The following is a 22327-nucleotide window of genomic DNA, read 5'->3' on the forward strand; positions in this document are numbered from 1 at the left end:
ACTGGGAATTTTGAGGGGGGGTTTTTTTTTTTGGGGTTTGGGGTTTGTTTAGAAAAGCAGATGACGGACAGTGTGTTATCCGGACCAGCTCCAGCATCCTACTGACCCCAGCTGCATTTGCCGCCCAACCCCAGGGATATGGGCTGATTGGCTATATAGCAACGTTATGGAAGGAGGTCGGTGGGCTATATCTTGTATAAGTTGTTTATAATACGATGCTGGTCGTTACTGTATTGTTTTACTGATTCCTGCAATAAAAATATATTTAAAAAAAAAAAAAATAAAAAAAAAAAAAATAGAAAGCTAAAAGAACCATCCCTGAAACCTACTCTTCTAACTTTCGGAATGTAGGCCCACCTAGCCCCGAAGATCTGAGGTTCCTCAGTAGGGCATAGGGTTGAATGGAAAGCTGCAAGTATCAAGGGCCGCTATTTGTCAAAGCTTTATAATAGTAGCACAAGGCCTTGAACAAGAGTCTCTGCTTTACAGGAAACCAGTGTAGCTTAGCAAGTGAAGACCCCATGGAGGTGCATTTCGGAAGATTGAGTAGCAGACGACCCGCAGCATTCTGCACGTATCCGTCACCTCATGCGAGACTGTGCCACCCTCAGGTACAGTACATGACAGTAGTCCAGTCTCACTCTGGTACTTGACTTGTGGCTTTTTATTCCGACGAGTGCAGCGTTCAACCGGGTTTCTTTTACACTGTAAGTACCAGAGCGAGTGTAAAACAGGAAGGCAAGGTGTTAAAAGCCATAAGAAACGGACGGTGCAAAAAGATTGATACACCGCCGGGTCAATTAATGGTATACTGTGCCCCAGAAGAAACCTGGGAAATACCGGCTCATTATCCATTTCAAAATTTACCGAACTAAAAGAGAAAAGTATCCGTGAGGAACCTCTTCAAATCATCTTCGCATATGATAAATTAAGAAATAAAACCCGAGAGTGCAGTGAGGCACCGGTTTGAATTTGTAAAGATCTCTGAATTTGAATTTTAAATGTATCGCAAAGGAGAACAAAGTGTGTGTCCTGAAGAAGATTGCATTAATAATAAATATGCCATCGAAACGCGTCGACGCCTGGTGTTAAAGGGATGTTAAATTGGGCCTAAGTCAGCATCACACTAGAGACAGGAAAAATAGTTTGGTGCTCTAAAGCAGTCTATTAATTAAGCCAATTAACACAAGTAAAGACAGAGGCTATTGTCTTTCTAGGTTTCTCCTTTTTAACATTTGTTGTGGTTTTTAATTGTATTTCAATATGAAATTGTGTGATGTATAAACTGTATTTTGTGGAATCGCTTTTGATAAAATAAATCTGATGAATACATTTTTTATTAAAGAATGTAGTTGTTGATTTATAAGTGCTTAACTTGGGATCCTCAAGAAGGGGTGTGGTTGAGTTGTGTGAGTAGTGTGACTGTAAAAATGTGCATTCTACCAAAAGGGAACCTTCTTTTTAACTTGACTGTTCCAGCAACTTACACTGTTTTTTCCTCAATCAGCTTGCTGTTGAACCATGAGGCAGGAAGCCGCTTTCTGCTAATTGTTCGCACAGGAATCAAAGCATCCAAAGCACTACTAACCAGGAATTAATCTTCCAGTTCACACTCGCAAATGTTGAGGTCCATTATTGCACGCAGCGACTGACATCTGTCGTGTGTATTTAAGACAGAGTGTCACTAATCATCGATTTAGTCCAAAATTCACCATCAGCCCAGATTTACAAAGTGGAAAGAACATCTGGGTAACGCAGGAGACATATGGTCTATGCCCCCTTAATAATAGGAATAGTTATGACCTCAAAATATTAGCATCATTGCATTTACTTTGAGGCAGGTCACATTTTGCATACAATGGGCCTTTCTGATATTTACCACATTACACGAAAATAACGGCTTTCCTAAACTCACTCTAAAGTGACACACAAGGCAGTGAAATGTCAGCTAAAGGTACTGAAATGCTGAAAATGACAAATGCAAACTGAAAACTCTACAACTATATTGTATGTCTAAATAAAAACTAGCGACTTAGTGTAGTGAGGGGAGCAATTTGAATGCTGCCTTCGTCATCTTCATCTGGTGGAAATACTGTAGTTGAGGCAAAGGCATTGCAGCAGAGTCTTCACATACTAAGGTTTGGTCTTTGGTGATCTTGAAGCATGACATTGGTTGAGAAATAGCTGAACCCTAATTTGGAGCAAAGGCTGGTACAGAACCAGCCAGAACTGGCACAGACTTTGGCAAAGAACTGAAGGCCTTTCCTGGTACCAACAAATAGACAGGAGGAAATCCTAATGGGGTCAGCCAGTACGAAGAAACGCCCTGTTGGCTGAAGTCGAACAGAATACCAAGCAAATTTATGGGACCCGAAGGTACTCCGGGGGACAAAAAATATTCAAGAACAGCTGCAGCAACACGTCATTCAAAGCTGCTACCTGCTGTAGAGTAGAAGATGGTCTGGGAAATTTGGGATGCATCAACTCCAGTATGGGATGGGATCAGTCTCTGATGACTGACATAATAGTCCAGCACCTGAACCGCTGACTGCTAATCCCTCCCTAAAAGGAGACCTATTTTTTTTACTTAGTCTTGGATTTTCCATAGAATGGTGATCTGGACCAAGAGTAGGCTCAATACTTGAAGTGTGACAACCCTAGTTTGTGTTCAGCGACTTACAATTTTGTCTCACGCTCACTGATGACCTTCGGATGCATCAGGGTGCATTTGTTGCAAGCCTTTGGATCATGTTTGGATAAAAAAAACGCAGGAGTCGTTACGATCTGTAACGGCAATTGCCTACCTGCAAGAGTCGCATGGCTTCAAGAAGCCTGGGGCCTTTGGGGTGGGCATATTCCATGACACACTCTATACAGTAAAATGTTCTGTACCTTAGTAAAGCACGACAAAAGTTCAGGGGCAAAGTTGCGGATCTGTGTCAAAGGGAGCAGAAAAAAAGAACCAATAACAGTGAACATAGGTGGCATCTATATTCAAGCCCACATCACCATTTCCAGAGGTGGGACGAGGTCGCTGCAGAGTCCGATTGCACCACCCTACTGATGGGCTGGAGTTGATAAATAAAAAAAATCCAAATCCATTCTGACACCTGAGGGAATTCAAAAGGTGAGGAATTTGTGCTAAGACGTACCATCAAAAACATACACTTCAGTTTAACCAGCTCTAATCAGGTTTTAAAAATAACAACTTAAGAATTTCATATTAAATGTAACTACAATAGACATATAGTCCTAGCTATGAGGAATGAACAGCATTTGGAGAACAGTGAGACTATCAATGGTAGAACAATTGTAGTGTGCTAGTAGTGTTGCATTTCAGGACTGGAACAGCCGGGGGCTACATTTGTAAATATCAAGAGGTGCTACAAATAAAGGTTATGGTGCGCTAGTACAGTTTCTAGGTTATATCAGGGCTGACTAGAATAGCAGAGAGAGTTCGGTCAGGTTTGAGGTGAAATAGCACAAGATGTTAACTGTAATAACTGAGATCACTTGGCATAGATGTGATTTGGTATTTGCCACTGAATAGCAAAAAGTGGAGATGGTGACAGTTGAGGTGTATTGGAAGCCAAATATCAGGGAGGGGTGAACTTGTACAGCTGGATATAGGCCTCAGTTATGCAACAGTAGTGGTGATGAAGAGCAGAACTAGCACGGATAATAAATAGTGTGATGGGTTCACTTCGAGAGATCTGTAAAGGGAAGAATTAAATGAGTGACTACAAAGGGAAATGTGTTTACAATGTTAAAAAAAAAAGGAGAAGTCTTAAATTTTGAGGAGCTGCTTCCTTCCTTCCTCCAATAAGCTGCGAAAAATACAAACCTGGTGGTACTTCTTTAAAATGTTGTGCATTTCCGCTATATCTTCACTCGATATGGTCTTGATAACAAATCGCCGGTCGTATGTTGTGAGGAACCGGGCGCCAAAGCGCCCTTGGGTATCGCTGTTCACTGGTGCACTTCGAGTCAGAGAATTCTAGAATGACAATAGAAAAAATGAAAACATAAGTCCCAAGTCTCATATCTATTTTATCAGCAAACCCACAATAGCCTCTCATAGGACACAGTATGAACGTTACTCAATGAGAAAAGACAGGGATAACTTACGCTGCGGTGGAAAACGTACCTAGCAGCAAGCACCCAACGTTAGAAATGCCAATGAAATGTGAATGCTCCACTTTCCTTGGGGCACTACCGCACAGGTGCAAAGGGCAAATAAAACGACCTTCCAACATTAGTGACGCCACCTCAAAACCACAGAGCCATTGGCGCCTAAGAACCCCAAAATAATTGCAACCACACGTTCTTATGTAAGGTATGCCATCACAATGCTAAGTGCTCACTGTCCCAGAGCCCCAACACAGGAGCATACTACACATAACACTTTTTAACACCAGAAAATTCATTGCAACATTAGTGTGCTACTCTCACTGGGCTGTTCAGCAGAGACACAAACTACATGCAAGCAAACAACTTTACACAGACATGCCGCCACAACCCAAATGTGCTTCACTCTTCAAGCACACCAGCACAGGTACAAACATACAGCATAGCACTGAAACACGAACTCGCCACCGAAAAGCTAGTGTAGAGCTCCCTCTTGGCACCCAAACACAGACACAATCATTCACACTGTAAATGACCACGTACATCAGACATAAGTAACACTGCTACGCCTATGTGCAACTCTCCCCATAGCCCAAAACAGGTGCAAACTGCATCTAAAACAAATCTTTTAATATAAGACATACCACGTATCTTGTGTGCTACTCTCACCGACCGCCTCAAGACAAATGAAACCTACAAACAGCCCACACCTTCCTAACATCAGAAAAGCAATGCAACCACAGAGAGCCACTCACCAAAAGCACCCCAGCACAGGCCACGTTACATTGCGAAGACCTTTCTACATTAGCCATGTAATCACAACACTAGTTAATCATCCTCAACAATATCAGCCAAAGTGTAAACTATGCACAGCATACGCATTTCAACATCAGACACACCTCCTCAACCCTAGGTCACTGGCTCTACCCAAGCACCACAGCAAGGGAGTAAATCAGGGCACAAGTTGGAGGTACACACGGGTAGACAGCATCTACCCACTATTTTCTCGGGGTGGGCGCCGTCTAACCTGCCACGAGGTTGGCCCTCAGAAATATGCTAAATTTGTCCCAGAGCAATTTTCAGATGAGACAATTTCATCAGCGCCTGCATGGTCTCTGCTTTTGTTCAGAGCAGCACGCAGGCTGGGAAAGGGCTTAATCAAATTCAATCTGAGCTCATAACAAAAGCCAAAGTTAGTGTGCCATCAGGCCTCCTTTTGTTAAAGTATCCTGGCTGGAAGCTATTTGGAGTCTTACACCTAGATGCGTGATTTTTACTATGTTCGAAAGCAGGAAGAGCAAGGACACTGAGAACCTCCAAATTACATCTCAAACCACAAACCTGAAAAAGAAATCTTCCAAGACTTGCTCATTCTCTGGAAATGCACCTAAGATCTGGAACTCGCGCCCTCTAAATCTCTGTTGCAACATCTCTTTTTCCTGCTTCAAACTGGACCTTAAAGACCTACTGCTCAACAAATACTTCAACACACCCACAAACCGAGCTACATTCCCAAAGCTCATACCCAAACAGACATGAAAGGCTGCAGTGGTCGATTGACTGTTTCAGCTGTCTACTAGGACATTTAAGCCATTAATTCATGCTGTTCTGATATCTGCATATTGTAACTATCTTGACTGCCTAACTATTCTGACAGTATTATATATATATATATATATATATATATATATATATATATATATATATATATATATATATATATATATATACACACACACATACATACATACATACATACATACATGGTCCGGAGGTTGCAGGACCCAAACTCGTCCCACTGCGGTGTTATTATTGTGCAAAACAACAGCAAGCAGAGACCTCCTCACTAAAAGTTTATATGATGATAAACTACATCTCCCAGAAGGCCTTGTTGGCCACGCCCATCACAAAGGTGGTGAAATAACGAACAGAGTCTCGCAGGAAATATGTGCCATTGACAAAGGGAAAACGTACCCGAAACGCGTTTGGCAAAAACTGAGGTGTTCTGGCTACTGCATCGCGGATTGTGGCTTCAAGTAAAGAGAGGTTTAAACAAACTTACCTGAGTGGCTCTTCGATTTTTGTGGCAACTTTGTTTGAATATGAATGAATATATAACGCTCAAAGCCTTTCTTAGTTCACAAGAAAAGAAGCAGCACTCATAAACTGAGAGATATCACAGTGATGATTTAATGTGGGGAAAAAGGAACGCACAAACGCGTTTCGACGTAAGCCTTCGTCAGTGTGTCACTCGTGACGTGCCAACGGCAAGTTAATAAAGTTGCTTTACAATCATTGACAGTGACATAGGACTTCGCCCCTTTGCACCACTATGGGCGCCATTTTTGAATGGTGTTCTATCCATTTACAGGGGTATAGTTTATATAATGTCCATGAATTATGACGCTTCAATAAAGCCGTGGATCGGCTAGTGTCCTATGTACAAAATGTCAAAACATGATTAACAAACTTATACCAGAAATAGCAATGCAGTTCATCAAAAAGAATATGTCATGACATGTATCACAGAATTTCAGAATTGTAGAAGTTGTCAGGATTATCAAAAGTGCTCAAAATTCATCAAGCTTATCAACAGATAACATCTTAATGACCAAATGTATTATACAAGATATGTTATATACATGATTTCCATCTGATCGGTAAGTGAATTCCCAAATCATCTTGCAAAGAAGATAGTGCGTACTCATATAGCATCATCATTCTTATTCTTTGTCCATGATGGAAATGATTAGTGAACATAATCACTTTCTCTTGATTCCAGACTCTGTCTGTATATACATATGTACATGTCCAAAACCCTGCAATTACTGCACAGATCGTAAATTAGTGCAGGGAACTACCCTCGAAAATTCCAAACTAAGTAAAGAGAAATGCAAGGTTTATAAAAGGCAATCATACAATTCATAGTTCTTAAGAGACAGCATTACACAGATCATTCATCGGAGAGCCTATAATAGTTATGATTTCATTTGCCTAAATGGCATGACAGTTCCTCTCCACTATTGAGTCCTCTCGGGTGTTTAGTGGAAAGGTCTACAATATATCTCGATTCCAACCTACGGAGTCTTCTAAGCCGATCACCTCCGTGTATATTGGGTGGAACATCATCCAATTCAGAATTGGAGTTTGGTACGATCTTTGCCATGTTCCTCAGCAAAGTGCCGGGCAACCGGATATGCGATGTCAACTTTCTCGATTGCCCGGAGATGTTCCAGAATCCTCAGTTTGAGTACTATATATATATATCTGCTACTGAAACAAGCACGCTGCGTTGACTCCAGGCAGTAGCGCTGCATGAACGTGTGCGTCGTTTTCAGCAGTTCAGCAGATTTTTTCCAGTGGCACCCCTGCAAACATAGCAGCCAATGTAGAGACTGCTCTTGTGCAGTGCACTCTCATTGTTTTGTCAAAGGCTTGCCTGCCTTGTCTTGGAAAACCTGAATTGTGGCTGCTATCCATCTTGTGATGGTAGCTGTAGAAACAGCGCCATGACTACCTTGTCCATAGGCTACGACCAGTTGATCTGGTTTACGGATAGACCCCAGTCTTTTGTAGGTAGAATTTGCTACACCTCTTGATGACTAGTGTGTGTAGAGTTCACTCCGCAGGCATAGCAGGATCAGGAAACAAAGTTCTGAGAAAGACAGGTTTGTATAAATGGAACTGTGAAGGAACCTTAGGGATGAATTTGGGATTTGTCCTGAGGATAACCATTTCTTTGTAAAATGAAGAAAAGGATGTTTTATTGTGTACGCTTTTATTTCACTAACCCTTCTGGTTGATGTTAGGGCGAGTAGAAGAGCCACTTTCCAAGCCAGGTATTGATGTCAGCCCTATGGATTCGTTCAAAGGGTTGCTTCAATTGAGACATGACTATATTTTAGTGCCACTCAGGAGGTGGAGCCTTAACAGGTGGATAAGTACGAAATAAGCCTTTCATGAATTGCTGTACAATTCTGGTAGAAAAAGGAGACAGACGTTTAGGGGAGCGTCTATATTGCGATATAGCTGCTACATTAACTCTAATTGAAGAATATTCCAGTCATGATTTTGCCAAGGACAGAAGGTACGGTAGGATTTGCTTTGGAGCAGAGATACACAAATACACATTGTTTTGACTGCACAAGAGACAGAATGGCTTCCTTTTCAGTCTGCAAGTCTTGTTGGTGCTATCAGCACAAGACCTTGCAAAAATGTCTTTATACTCCTGTGTAATAGTCAAATCTTCAAGTTCTAAGAATTCAGGAGCCACACATGAAATTAATGGGTGCTAGCAGGATGAGAGAACCCCGGTCCGCTTTTCTGTCGCTGAGAATCTTATGTATTAAAAGTATCAGGGGAAAAGTTAAGCAGAGATCTTGGACCATGTGTCGAAAGGTATTCCTTCACGATTGTGGATATGGATGACAAGTTGCATAGAATTGGCATTTGAGTGTTTTGTTTGTTGCAAAGAAACCTAGAGCCACTTTGCTCCTGAACGAGAAGATCATATTTGATGAAGACTGGGCAAACTTATATTCATGGGGACTGCTTCATTGCATGCTGATGGTATTGCCCGTGCGAACTAACCCCGAAGACTCTGCTATCATTGGCTGGAAAGCTTGAAGATAGAGTTAGATGTATTTGAGCTCCAGGCGATTGAGATGCATGCTCTTTTGAAGCGGAGAACACTTTACTTGAATTTGTAGGGTCTGTAGATGACCTCTCCAGGTTTCCCCGGAGGCATTCATAGTCATTACAAAGTGAGGTATTTAGGGTAAGAGTGTGCGGGCCTCTAATAGGTGGGAGATCTGTGTCCACCAGTCTAGAGTTTTCATCATAAATGTGCAAAGATCACCAGGCCCTAGAACGATTCTTTTGTTTGAACACATTGTTTGGTAGCGGTTTCCTGTAAGAGTCTAATTTTCAGGTGCGCAAGAGGGATGATATTGTTCGCTGAGGACATGATATCCAGAAGCTAATTGAACAGACGCGCTGATTATTATTTTATGTGAGAGACAGCTCCTACAGTATTAGTTGCTTGGCTTAGGATAGAAAGTATTTTGCCTTGGACAGTTATCAGATTTGATTTGTCGAGTTGTATAGGGCACGTATGCCCAAAGGCGTTGTGGAGCTGGATTTGGCAGGACACATGAGGTGGCGGGACTGAAAGATGCTCCTTATAGGTTCCATAAGCTCAGTTGGAAAACAGCCATATCTTCAGTAATCTTCTGAAGGACATGAGTGAGGTACTGTTTTTTTTTACATTGGCAAGCGGTTCTAGGTTTTAGCTGTTCCCAGTAGGAAGCTTCTGCCTCCCCAGCTAACCTGCTTATACTTGGGTATTTGTAGCAGTTTTGAGTGAGATGATCTGAGATTTCTGGCTGGTACCTACCATTTCAAGTGCGATCTCTGATATAGTGGTCCTTTACCCTGAAGTGCCTTATAGGCAAGACACTGTGATTTGAAAATGATTCTTTGTTCCACTGGGAGCCAGTAAAGGGCTCTCAGTCTATGGGAGGTTGCTTCATATTTGGGGATTCCCAGTATCAATCTAGCGGCAGCATTCTGCAGTTGCTGCAGTTTTTGTGGATACTGGGATTGTATCCCTACATAAAGGGCGTTGCCATAGTCCAGTCTGGAAAGGGCCAAGGTTGTTACCAGTGTCTTTAATGCTTCCAGGGGTATGAAAGAACGGATCTTTCTGATCATCTTTAAAATACCCCAGAAGGTGGAGAGCTTGTTAATTTGACTGTCAATGTATTTAGTGTTGTGACCTAGGAACAGAATCTTCTTAGATGGATGAGTTGATGATCTTTGACAATTCACAAGGAGACCTAGTTTTTGAAAACACTTTAGGCAAGCTTCTTTGGCCGTGGACGATTAAAATGTCTTTGTTACTTTTATCAACTAGTTGCAGAGGTAGGAGAATACCTGATGACCCTCTATCCTGAAAAAAACTGCCACAGCTATGCAGTAGGTAAAATGCAGGAAGTTTATCTGAAGCCAAATGGGAGGACTTTAATGTGTGGTAAGAAATGTGGAAGTCTGAATCCTGTAAATTCAGAGCAGTCATGTGGTGTCGGAGAGGGTGACCACATGACAGTATTGGTTTCAGAAATACTTGCTTAATTTCCAGAGGTCTACAATGGATAGTCAATCCTTTATTTTCGTGTCTATGAAGAAAAAAATGAGAATAGATGCCAGTTATTTGCTTCAAATTGTACTCCTTTCTATATGGAACCGCTGGTTAGCATAGCCATCACACCCTTTCGAAGCAGATGCAAATTAGGGGGGCACCCACCTCATTTTAGTGGAGTAGCGGGTGGAATCTTGGTGAACTCCAAATTCTGACCGAATGTTTTGAGAGCCAGGACTTACGTGTCCAAAACTGTTTTCCCCCTTGGATGACAACATTTTGGAATGGTTTCCCCAACACGGAGGGCATAAGCAGCACTAGAACGTTGTCACTGTAGGTAAGCTGGCCTAAGGGCTACTGATAGCATTGTTTAGTCTGATACGTTGGGCATCCTCCTTGATGCAGAGGAGTATCTCTTTCACGATTGCCTCAAAAGGATGTTTCTTTTGAAATTGAATGTGTAAAAAAATCTTGCGGTGTCAGTCATCCTTGACTACTTGCAAGGAGTCGTCAACATGCTGGCCAAACAGAGCATCGCCCTGGTATGGTAAAAATATCAGATATATTTGCATCTCAGGTTCTATATACAGTGAGCTTGAACCAACATTAGCGTCCAAGGACCACTGGACCTGCAAGTTGTGAAATACCTACCGAGACTATATAGCGCAATTTATGTTCACTGATGAGGTTTCAATCCCTGACTAGTCTTTTTTATTTATATATATATATATATATATATATATATATATATATATATATATATATATATATATATATATATAATTTTCCCTATCTGTCTTCCAGCAGAAATTCTATTTATTTGGTAATGTCGGACTATGTCTTGTGGTTATACCTGCCCCATATTGCCAGTTATTGGGTAGCCCGTACAGTAGCACTTGAGAACGTCTCCTTGCTGGTTAGGCACAGTTATTAGTGATAGGGTTTTCCATGACTGTAACTCCACCCAGATAAATCACCAATTGGAATAGGTCTCACAGCTTTTCCATTTAAAATCAGAAAGAGAACAAAACCATTTCTTATTTGCTTTTGGAAGTTAGAAGAGTTTGACTGGTCCTTCCTTAAGGGTATGGAAATCATAAAAAATCATCTGGTGGGGAATCCAGCAGTTGTGGACCTTCTCTCTATCTTCACCAGATATGAATGAGTTGGTACCGGGACAAAAAGGTAATTTCTGACACTGGGATCACTCTTTCTGTGGCAGAAGCATAGGAGGATGCGGACATTTCGGGCACAATGTGACCTTGCAGTCTCGGAAAAATGTTAGTAGTAATTCTGTAACAAGCCCAAAGGTCTAGTACTAGAGCTACATAGATTTGACCTATGCTGTGAAGTTGGAGGCGGAGCAAAGTGGTGAATTTGCTCCACTTATTGCCTGTCAAAATATTGGTTACTGTTGTAGACTTACTCATATTAGTCCCCTTAATTTCTGACATTAACCTATTCTGGACTATGTTTCTTTTGTTTTTGTTGAGGACTATGGTGTATTCTCGAGATCGTAGATGACTAGGCCGACGTGACAATTTTTGTCATCAACAAGCCCGTTGTACAGGATGCAGCCATAGATGAGGCCATCGTAGACAATCTCATCGTAGACTAAGCAGTCGTAGACATGGCTAATGTAGACTAGGCCGTCAGACTAGGCTGTCATAGACTAGGCCGTCATAGACATGGTTATCGTAGGTGAGGCAGTCGTCATAGATGGCCATCACAAACCCTCATAGATGAGGCTGTCGTCGATAACCGTCATAGACGATGCCATTGTAGATGAGCCAATCCGTAGAGGAGGCCATTCGTAGAGGAGGCCATTCGTAGAGGAGGCCATTCGTAGAGGAGCAAGAAAGTGTTACCATCAAGATGATGATAACATCCCTGATCTTGGGCACACCTTTGTGTTCTTGAAAATCAAGCCTCCTTGTTTATTTCATCAATGTAAGGTTTATTTTAAAGTTCATTGTAGATTTATCATCAATCCATAGAGTTATTTCCACTCATAACGAACTTATAGCTGCTCCATTGTGCTCAAATGCATTTCGGGCTTGAGAGCCCTTCATCTGGGAGCTCTAAAATGTAAAATATAACTGTAAGCCACATGGTTTTGCCATCATAATATACAATACGTTTGTCAGCTATTTACTGAAACATTGTCTTAATACAGAAAAATTGTCTTAGTAAAGAAAAACTTTTAGACCATACGGTGAACCAAAAGTACACAGAAAACCATTAAGAAAAGAGTAATGTGACCCTGGAAGTGTCGGGTGTATAAGGGCGTGTGATAAAGGTATTGAAAAAAACGAGTATCAGCATGCAGGTGCCAGTTTGCTAAGTGTATTCGTATTGGCCCGGTATTCAACATATATGCCGTGATTGTTAAAAAGTGCTCAGCATGCGCAGTAGTGAAAAGGGATTTTATTCGTCACCCGATGGGTTACTTAATCAGGGAAGGATCGGTTTATCATAAATAAAGGGTATAAAGCTTACGATAAGTCGATCTTGTTTAAGCGTGTTCTGAAAGAAAACACGGAAAGTTGTCAATGCCCGCCATTGGTGTGGGCTCTAGAGAATATTGCGTAATAGTTAAAGCGGCAGAAACGATTAGTAACTTACCGAAAAAAGTGTGGGCCAGCGGCATGATAGCTAGACGATGTAAGCGGTGTAAGTGAGCGGGTATAGTCGGCATTTAATACAAGGCGCGTTCAACTATGTAAACATAATGGGCGGACTAGTCCTTCCCATCGTAGTCGGCCATCTTGTGTGACTAGTGTGTGAGCAACATTAAAGAAGGACAAGTATAACCCAATGTGTGGCAGCCATATGTAAAGGGGGAACCTAAAACAACGAAAATCCTATATATGTGTGAATTGGTTATACAGTAACATAAATAACATAAAACATGTACAGATAGTCAAACTGAAAAAAGCTCTATAACAAGTTGTATATATCAGGCTGGATATGTATCATGTGCAAAACCATTACACTCAAGGGACTTTGTATCAGACACCATGTACCCCATAAGAGGTATCTTCAGATGAAACATGCAAATTCGAGATGGTCATTTAATCCAAACGGCTTCATAGTTTGTAATTTGAAAATCCATGCCATTTCTCGCTGTAATAAGTACTTATTATTGTCCATGTTTTCTCGCTTTTTGACGGTTTCCAAAATCATGAATTTCAATTGTGAAATATTATGACGTGCCTCATTGAAATGGTTCGCAATGTTGGATTTTGCGTTTTTGGTACGTATATTGGATTTATGTTCATTAATGCGAGTCTTAATCTTTCGCTCAGTCTTGCCGATGTAAGGCTTACCACATGGGCATTTTATGAGATACACCACATTTGAAGTATCACATGTGGCGTTTACTTGCAACTTGATGTTATAACCCTTCATTGGGTGGGTAACTGTATTGCCGCTGATGATGTTATGGCAATTATTACAGTTCAAGCAAGGTTTTGTGCCCTTTGTTTGTTCTGATTTTGGGGTCTTTTTGTTGAGTATTTCTTTGATATTAGCATTCCTAGTGTGTGCAAATATCGGTGGATTTTCTTACATAGTGCCAAAATCAGGTTCTGTACTTAAAATCGGCCAGTATTTTAAAATGATTTTCTTATACGTTGCACTCATGGTGGAGAATTTCGATACCAGGACCATCCTTTGTTCTTTAGATTTATGTGTTCTAGCAAGGAGTTGTTCTCTCTGGATCAAAGATGTTTGTGCTTTAGCTTGTTCCATTAGACAGCTTGGATATCCTCGGTCTATGAATCTTTTACCCATTTCCTCTAGTCGATCCTGAGTTAGTGTGTCATTCGATACTATTCTTTTAACTCGCATCATTTGGGAAAAAGGTAGGTGGTTTTTCATTGATGATTGGTGGAAACTGGTGTAGTGCAGGGTATTATTCCTGTCTGTCTTTTTACGGTATAGGTCAGTCTCAAAGCCAGATGCTGTGAGGGTAATTTTAACATCAAGAAAAGTAATGGTGTTGTCATCAATTTCCCAGGTAAATTGTATACGATCGTTAGTCTCATTCAATGATTGGAGCGATTCTTGTAGTTTTTCTTTGGTGTTCGTCCAAATGATGAATACGTCATCAATATAACGTACATATAGTTTCAAGTTGTTAATCCAATTTGGGTTGTCATAGATATTCATTTCCTGATATTGTCCCATGAATATATTAGCATACATAGGTGCGGCACAGTTCCCCATTGAAGTACCGGATAGTTGTAGGTAACTCGCATTGTCATATTCAAAATACATTTGGTAAAGTGTGAAGATCATGAGCTCCATCAGGAATTTTTGCTTTGCAGGTTCTATGTCACTCTCAATTATAGCCTTTTCCATTGCCTCAATCCCACCATCATGGGGGATTGAGGTGTACAAGGATTTGACATCCGCACTACAAAGTATCAGGTGTTCATCCTCCTCTATGGTGATTTGTGTAAGTTTAGATAAAAAGTCAGTAGTGTCTTTCACATAGCTTTTCAACTTTTTGACTATTGGTTGCATGTATCTGTCTGAAAACTTGCCAATTGGTTCATGTATGGATCCTCACGTGGACACAATCGGTCTAAACGGGGTGTCCTCCAAGCTTTTGTGGATCTTTGGTGTCATTTGAATAGTGGGGCTTTTTGGATGTTCTTTTAACAAGTATTTCCTAGTTCTCTCATCAATTGTTCCATCTTCATCGGCTTTTTTCACTATACCAGTCAATGTTTCTTTAAACTGGATGGTTGGATTATTGGCCTGCCTCATGTATGTTTGTTCATCATTGATATGATCTAGGATCTTCTTTTGATACATCTCAGTGTCTACGATCACAAGGGCGCCCCCTTTGTCAGCTTTTAAGCATTTGATGTTGTCGTTGTTGGCTATTTTCTTCAATGTGTCGAAATCTTTTTGAGTGATGTTCCTTTTGTGTTTTTTTTTGTAATTCAATTTTGTCAGATCTTGTCTCACCAAAATTTTCAAAAAGGTCAATGCACTTATGACTGGTGGGTGCTTGGTATGAACTGTACGGTCGCAGGACTTTCAATTGGTCAGGTTTCTGTGGAGTAGCTGGTAACACCTTGTCGAAGAAATATCTTAGTCTAAGCTTGCGTGTGACTTTAAGAGTGCTAACTTCCAATTCCAATTGGTTGGTTTCAGTGGTGGGGATAAATGATGTACCTCGAGACAATAGTTTCATTTCTTGTGGTTTAAGGTTAGTCTTAGAAATGTTGATCACTAAGTGTTTTTCTTCTTGTCTTTCTTCGGTACTGTACTCCAGGTGCTGGGATGACCTTTTTCTTTTTCCTTTTCTAATGCCCCTCCGGGGTCGTCTCTTTCTCCTTGGCCTTGGCCTAAAAAAGGCGTCTTGATTTTCAAGAACACAAAGGTGTGCCCAAGATCAGGGATGTTATCATCATCTTGATGGTAACACTTTCTTGTTACATTAAACTGACGTGTTGAGGACGGACACGCCACCTGTAGGAGCACCCAACCTAAAAAACTGTATGATCAACTTGAATCAGCTTGCTAAAATAACAAGGGTGTGCACCATCCTACCAATAATTTTGTGTCATTCGTAGAGGAGGCCATCATAGAGGAGGCTGTCCTAGACGACCGTCGTAGATGACCAATGCAAATGAGGCTGTCGTCGAGATGACGCTGTCATAGGCAATGCCATTGTAGACGCGGTCATTCGTAGGTGAGACTATCGTTGATGAGGCCATCACAGAGGAGGCACCATTGTAGATGATCGAAGACGACCATCGTCGACGACTATCATAGACGAGGCGGTCTTAGACAACCATCGTAGGCGACAGTCATAGACGAGGCGCAGACAACAGACATAGACGAGGCCATCGTAGACTGCTATAGACGAGGCCATAGTAGACGACCGCCATAGACGAGGCAGTCGTAGACAACTGCCATAGACGAGGCCATGGTAGACAACCGCCGTAGACGAGGCCATCGTACACAACCGCCGTAGATGAGGCTGTCAACGATGACCGTCGTAGACAAGGAAGTCATCAACAACAACCGTCGTAGATGAGCCAGTCGTAGATGAGGTTGCCGTAGACAACCGTCGTAGATAAGGCTGTTGTAGACAGCCACCGTAGATGAAGTCGTCCTAGACGAAAACCGTAGGCGAGGCTGTCGTAGAGGACCATCGTAGAGGAGACCATCGTAGAGGAGACCATCGTAGACGAGACCGTCAAAGATGATGCTATCGTAGACGAGGCCATTACTGGTGAGGCAGTGATAGTAGGCATGGAGTTTTGTTATAGACTCCTCATTGTCATGTTATGAGGTTTTCCCGGATGTAGTGTGAGGGATGAATAGGGAGTTGTAGAATCTGCCTCGGAGGAAGTTTTATCTAATTGCCTCTCTCTGTGAGATGTGCCTTGGCTAGACACATGGTAAGTCTTTTATATGGCTTTCCTGTATGCCTCTGGAGACTCTTGGTACGACCTCTCCATCTTATGAGGTGAAGGAATCCTTACTGTCCTCATAATTGACAGATTTAAGTTTCTGTAGTCCCAATAATAGCCTCATCTCTCTGAACAGGAGTTTTTGAGGAAAAGGTTAGACATATGTTTTAGTCTATTACCTTGTTTTCTGACACTCTGCCATATTACTGACATATTAGAGCCAGGGTCAGAGAAATGAAACATGAAATATAATGTTGGATGATCCAAAAAGAAGTATTGGCTGAAGAAACCGAGCAGAGCTCAGGGAGACTCCCTTCACACAATACATGCAGTAAAAATCTGAGGGATTCAGCTACTCTTGGGGAGGTTCTAGAGGGTGCTTGTTGTACTTAAAGTTTCTTTTTTTTTTTTTAGAAAAGGAGGTAGATAGGCTATTAAATGCAAAGTTGCCACCATGATAGCCTATGGAAATGTTCAACACCTTGGCTGCGGCGCAAATTCCGCCGTGCTGCTGAACATTCCAATCATGGGCGTGGTTCGGACGCCCCCCAGCCGTCGTGTGCACACGCTCACCGTGACTCATGATGGACGGGGCCGTCATGAGCACTGAAGGGGTTAGTTACTGCTTTATGTATATTCATGTGGGACTTCCACTTTGACGACTGGGAATGATTCAAGCATATAAATCTATGAAAGATACCCAAAAACAGGATAACAAAAGAATCTGTGTTAAAAGCAGTAATCCATTTACATAAATTAAAAATCTGTCATCTGTGAGTTACATAATGTGCTTTGTAGGAGGCATATAAACCATTTATACTTTGATTCAAAACTGGGACTAGACAAAACACAGATATCTCCAGCAAATACGTTATCCTGCAAAGTTATTTTACCATTATTATTATTACATGAGATTTAGCTGGCACAAAAAGATCTCTGCAGCACGTGCCATAACCCCATGAGATACTTTAAAATACAGACTTTGCAGCCAATTAAGCAGAACATATTTACTGCCACGTTTTATCCTTGTTGCCAATTTTTTTGTGTCAGGGTTTTAAAAAATAAGTGTATAACTTGAGGCCTAGATTTTTGATCGGGATGGAGTCTATTTTTTGGCACATACCCAATGCAAAATCTAATTTCTTAAATATTGCAATGCACTCAAATGCACCCATGATAGACCTGCTAAGCATATGTGAGGTCCTACTATCTGATGTCACTTCCTGCCAGGACATGGATTGTGAAGCCACTTTACAGTGCGTGATATCCCACGTGGCACCACAATGTCAAGCATTATGTCGTCATGCACCATGATGACATTTGCATCTTACCCAACTTGGTTAGTCCCCAAACTTTTTTTTTTTTTTTACGACATGTGCACAGGAGTAAATTACACCCATCAGTTTCCCGCCAATGTCTGATACGCCAACTGAATGCTCAGTGCCCCACACTCCTTGAAGCACCCCAGCAGCAGAGGCACCAAGCAGGCTCATGTAGAGCATGGGCCACCGCCCTACATATGGCTCACATTCAGCCTCTGGACTATGAATATGGGACCCTCAGGGGCCACTCAACAGATTGTGGAGGGAGGAGTCATTTTGAGTGTCAATATACTGCGGAGTATGCACCAACTGTGAGCAACACAAGTATTCCCTCAAACCCAACACTACAATGCTAGTCTGACAGTCTCTTTGAGTCCCCATTAAAGGTTTAAGAAGCATTTACAATGAAATAGGTCGTCAAACTGCGAGTTTTGGAGCTATTGGCATTGTAAATGGCAATGCCTTTTATAAAAAATTAAATGGATTGTCATTTAGAATACCAAAAGCAACACCTATTGTATTGCAGAGCTCGGTGTCCCCGAAGTGGGCGCGGCCCTCATGACTAAAGTTAATAGAAAAAAATAATGATCCCAAGCGGGGTGTCCCTTAAGCGAGCACCGAGCTCAGTATTAAAGTTTGAAATAAGAAATAAACAGAGTGTGGTGTCCCTGACGCGGGCTCCGCGCTCAGTGTTTAAAGTTTGAAAAAAGAATAAAACAGAGCTAAGTGTCCCGGCAGCGGGCGCTGCTCTCAAAACGCAAATACGACAAAATAAAGCATCTGCCATTGTACCCATCAATGTCAATAACAAAAATAGTGCTCAGTCACTAGATAAAGCAGTCTGTGTAAAGTGCCAAAAGGTCCAGTCCTTATGGGTGATAACAAATGGTGAATAGGCGGTAAAAATGAGGGACTAAAAACCTCAATGAATTGGAAGCCAGCATTTACCAAGGACAGTGACACCATACAATGAAAAATATGGGAGGAGAGTGGGCAGGCTTCCACAGCATACTCATCGACAGCATGCCTCGCAGAGAATGCGCACTACCGCTTGGCTCGTCCTAAAAATGGAGCGCGTGCCTTCCAACATCAGACATTTATCAGCAGAGCAACTGCAACACTTTACCAGAGTCCTTTAGCACAGCTACCAGCCAACCATACGCTGTCCAAGTAATCAGCAACTTTCCCTAAGGCCCACAGCTCAAGCGTAAACTGCATGAAGAAGACGTATAGCGCATCCTAAATTTTTCAATACAATTAGTTAAGGATGCATATGATTGCCTTCAATCAGCCTTTGGAAAGGAAGAATACGATGCCTGATCACGGAGCTATCTTGAAGAAGGTTTATTCCAAAAGACGGTAAAGTACAGGAACAACAATATTGTAGAGTAATAACATTCAAGGAAGAGAGGCCGAAGGCCACGTCCGAGTTACCCTCTTGGTTCGCGCCAACTGCCTCTACAAAATATACATTTTCCCGCACATTCCAACTCTCATCCCATTGCATCTTCACATCGCCTACATTTCTCGCAGGCCGGCCGCGGATACCGAAAGCACGTCACACAGCCCTCCCTGGCAGCATATTAGACCCTTATTCCTTCCATCCGAGGCTTCAGCGACAAACCATCATCACGAATTGTGTTACAGTCGAATTGGTTCACTGAAAGCAAGTTCGAAACTACATCTCCCGTAGGTTTCAAATAAAGCTCTACGACTCTAAACAAACAAGGTGTGCCTACAACACGGTTCTAAGTGGCCGGAGCCCCAATCACAACAAAGAGAAGCTTATCACACATTTTAACCTGCCGTTGGTGAAAGGGGTCTCTCACTGGGCACATGTACTTCTAACAAAATATATACTTCAGCTCGAGCTGCCTGCACCAAGCGCATCTTCTCGTGCATCCAAGAAACTGCGTGTAAATAACCGCATAACAAAAATAAACCATGGGAGTGCTGGAAACTTCTCACCACTGCCTCTCGGGGATCTCCTCAGCTCACGCAGCAACCACAGGCCACAGCTGTCGAGGAGTCACCAGGCATGACAGGAAAGCCGAGGCAGCGATTGAAGGCGCGCCAATGGTGGGTGGCCTTAGAAGGGCATTTGTACAGGAACCGGCAGTCAGCCTTATCTGTATAACTGCTAACGATATGCGAACAGAACCAGTGCTTAATTAGCGCCGCTTTTTTCCGCAACTGATATTTACGAAGGGCAAGAGAGAGAAAAACAACTGTCGCAAAGTGAGCAGGCAAGATGAATAGACACTAGAGTATTAAAAAGGAATGAGATAGGTTTAAGACAACCTGCCTTGATATTTGGCGCGCCCACATTTAATTGAACCGACCGTTGGCTCCGGAGAAGAGTTTCGGGTACCTGCACTCTTTGTTTTACAAATTGAAAAAGGACTGCAACAATACAAGCCCATGACTGCACTGCTATTCGCCATTATTTCAAAACAATGCATGTAACTCGCGCTGTTTAATTTGCATTTTTATGTCTTAGAAGCTAGGCGAACGCCCACACCATGGTTCACTGGCAAACTCCGGAAAGCGAAGGCGACCATCTCTCATCCCCAAGGAGCAAGGCTTGCAACAAGGCGACATCAAGCTCCATCCGCATAAGACACCAGGGTAAATGCGCCTGCCCGAGGCCACGCAGTGGCCATAAGGAGGGCGGGCTCCTAGTCACGGAGGGCTGTCCCGCCCCGCATGACGTAGTAGTTTCCTCACCCATGGCAGTCTCCCCCGGTAGGTGGAGACTGGTAGGTGATGCACGTCCGGGGCGGCTGGGAGGAGCCGTCGGGAGTACTTCTGACCTCTGCCCCGCTGGGGAGGCCTCTTTGCCGCTCCGGACGTCGAGTTCCATGTTGGGACACTCTTTTCGTACTCGTCACTCTGGTTAGATGGTCGTGCCGAGGAGTCGCCATGAGACTAGGACGTCGGGTCCCTGGTTTGTCTCGTGCACGTGGTGAGTGACGGGGGTCGGTGTTGTAAGCTCTTTGGCTTTCATGTCGGCCGTGTCGTGCTTCACTTAGCTTTGGGGGCATTTGGGGCCCGTCCGGTTTCTCACATGCTGGGGAGCATAGTGAGTGTGTGGCAGAGGGAACGGAGAAATTTGTTAGGGGCATGTGCCCCCGGCGGTTGCAGAGAAGTATGGTACTCTGGTTAGAGCGGCGGTCTTCGAAACAGAGAATGGCCCTGTGACCAGGGTTTAAATAGCGGCGTGGCAGAGATAATTCTCGCATTGGCGCCTGCTTCATGATTGTTATAGGGAAACTGCGAAATGGCACTGTGGGGTACTATGCGTCCTAAAGCCTTGTAAGATAGATTTACATCTCGTTCGCAAAACGGACCTCCGAGGGTACTCCACGTGGATAATTCTTACAAGCATATTTTATTGAGTGATCTCGTGAGTTATGCCCCAGTGTGAGCGTGTTTCATTAAGTGTGCGCCTTTATGTGTTGCTGTGCGCAGATGGAACTGTATTGTTTAGTGGGCACGACGGGGCGAGTTGGGGGTTAGAGTACTGCTCTTTTGTGCAGCAGCGAATACAGTGGCCTCGTGCGCGGGGATTTGTTCACGTTTTTCTTGGGCTCGGGTGAGCATGCAGTGGTTTTGGAACGTGCTGCGATTATCACTCTGGATACACTGGTCAGAGAGATATAAGGGGGCGAGGAGGTGGCTCAAATCATAAGTGCCGACAGTGGAGCTGGATAACAGGGTTCAAGGCTCGTTGTGGGTGGCTTCTAGGAAGTGTGACACAGGCAATTATGAATCCGACCACGGAAGCCTTTGTCCGCTTGTCAGAACCGCCCTGGAATGTTCCATTAGCAGGAGGCGCATACTTTCGGCTTTCTTGTTATATCTGCCTGCAATTGTCTTTGTGGGCAATGGCTCGAGCCTGCACAGATTGTAATAATTGCCTGAATGGAGCCACGCAACCTGGAAATTAATCCATTAGTTCTGCTGGTTACGCATTCCTGGCTTATATGAAGCGCGTAACTTTACTTAGGCTCTGCATGCGCGGAATACATCGCTTCCGGTTTCCAGCACATCATTTTATGTTGTAAGGGAGTGCACTAGGCGTTGCTTCAAGGCTTTCTGTGGCTTTCTCGTGAAGGGAGCGTGTGTTATGCCCGAGATGAACAGGAGTATTTCAAGCACAACAAGATGGCTTTCGGTATTCTTCATTGCACTCATTATTTCCCTCAAAGTCACGTTGCTTTCTTGCCTTCAATTGGGATTCCTCAAATCTCTCTCCCCCCCCCCCATCCTCTCTGGTCGGGAGGAGCCTGGATCGTTTC

The 22327-nt window shown here is 42.9% G+C and overlaps 1 protein-coding gene across 1 annotated transcript in view; it reads right to left on the reverse strand.

The window, feature by feature from the left end:
- PIP4K2B (phosphatidylinositol-5-phosphate 4-kinase type 2 beta) overlaps positions 1 to 22327 on the reverse strand; it is a 645829-nt gene that overhangs the window by 271109 nt on the left and 352393 nt on the right. Inside the window, exon 4 of the mRNA XM_086924326.1 lies at positions 3845 to 3997. Within this exon, the coding sequence (XP_086780452.1) occupies positions 3845 to 3997 (153 nt within the window). The remainder of the gene's footprint in view (positions 1 to 3844; positions 3998 to 22327) is intronic.

Source organism: Lissotriton vulgaris, chromosome 5 (genome assembly GCF_964263255.1).
Source record: "Lissotriton vulgaris chromosome 5, aLisVul1.2, whole genome shotgun sequence".
Taxonomy (NCBI): Eukaryota; Metazoa; Chordata; class Amphibia; order Caudata; family Salamandridae; genus Lissotriton; species Lissotriton vulgaris.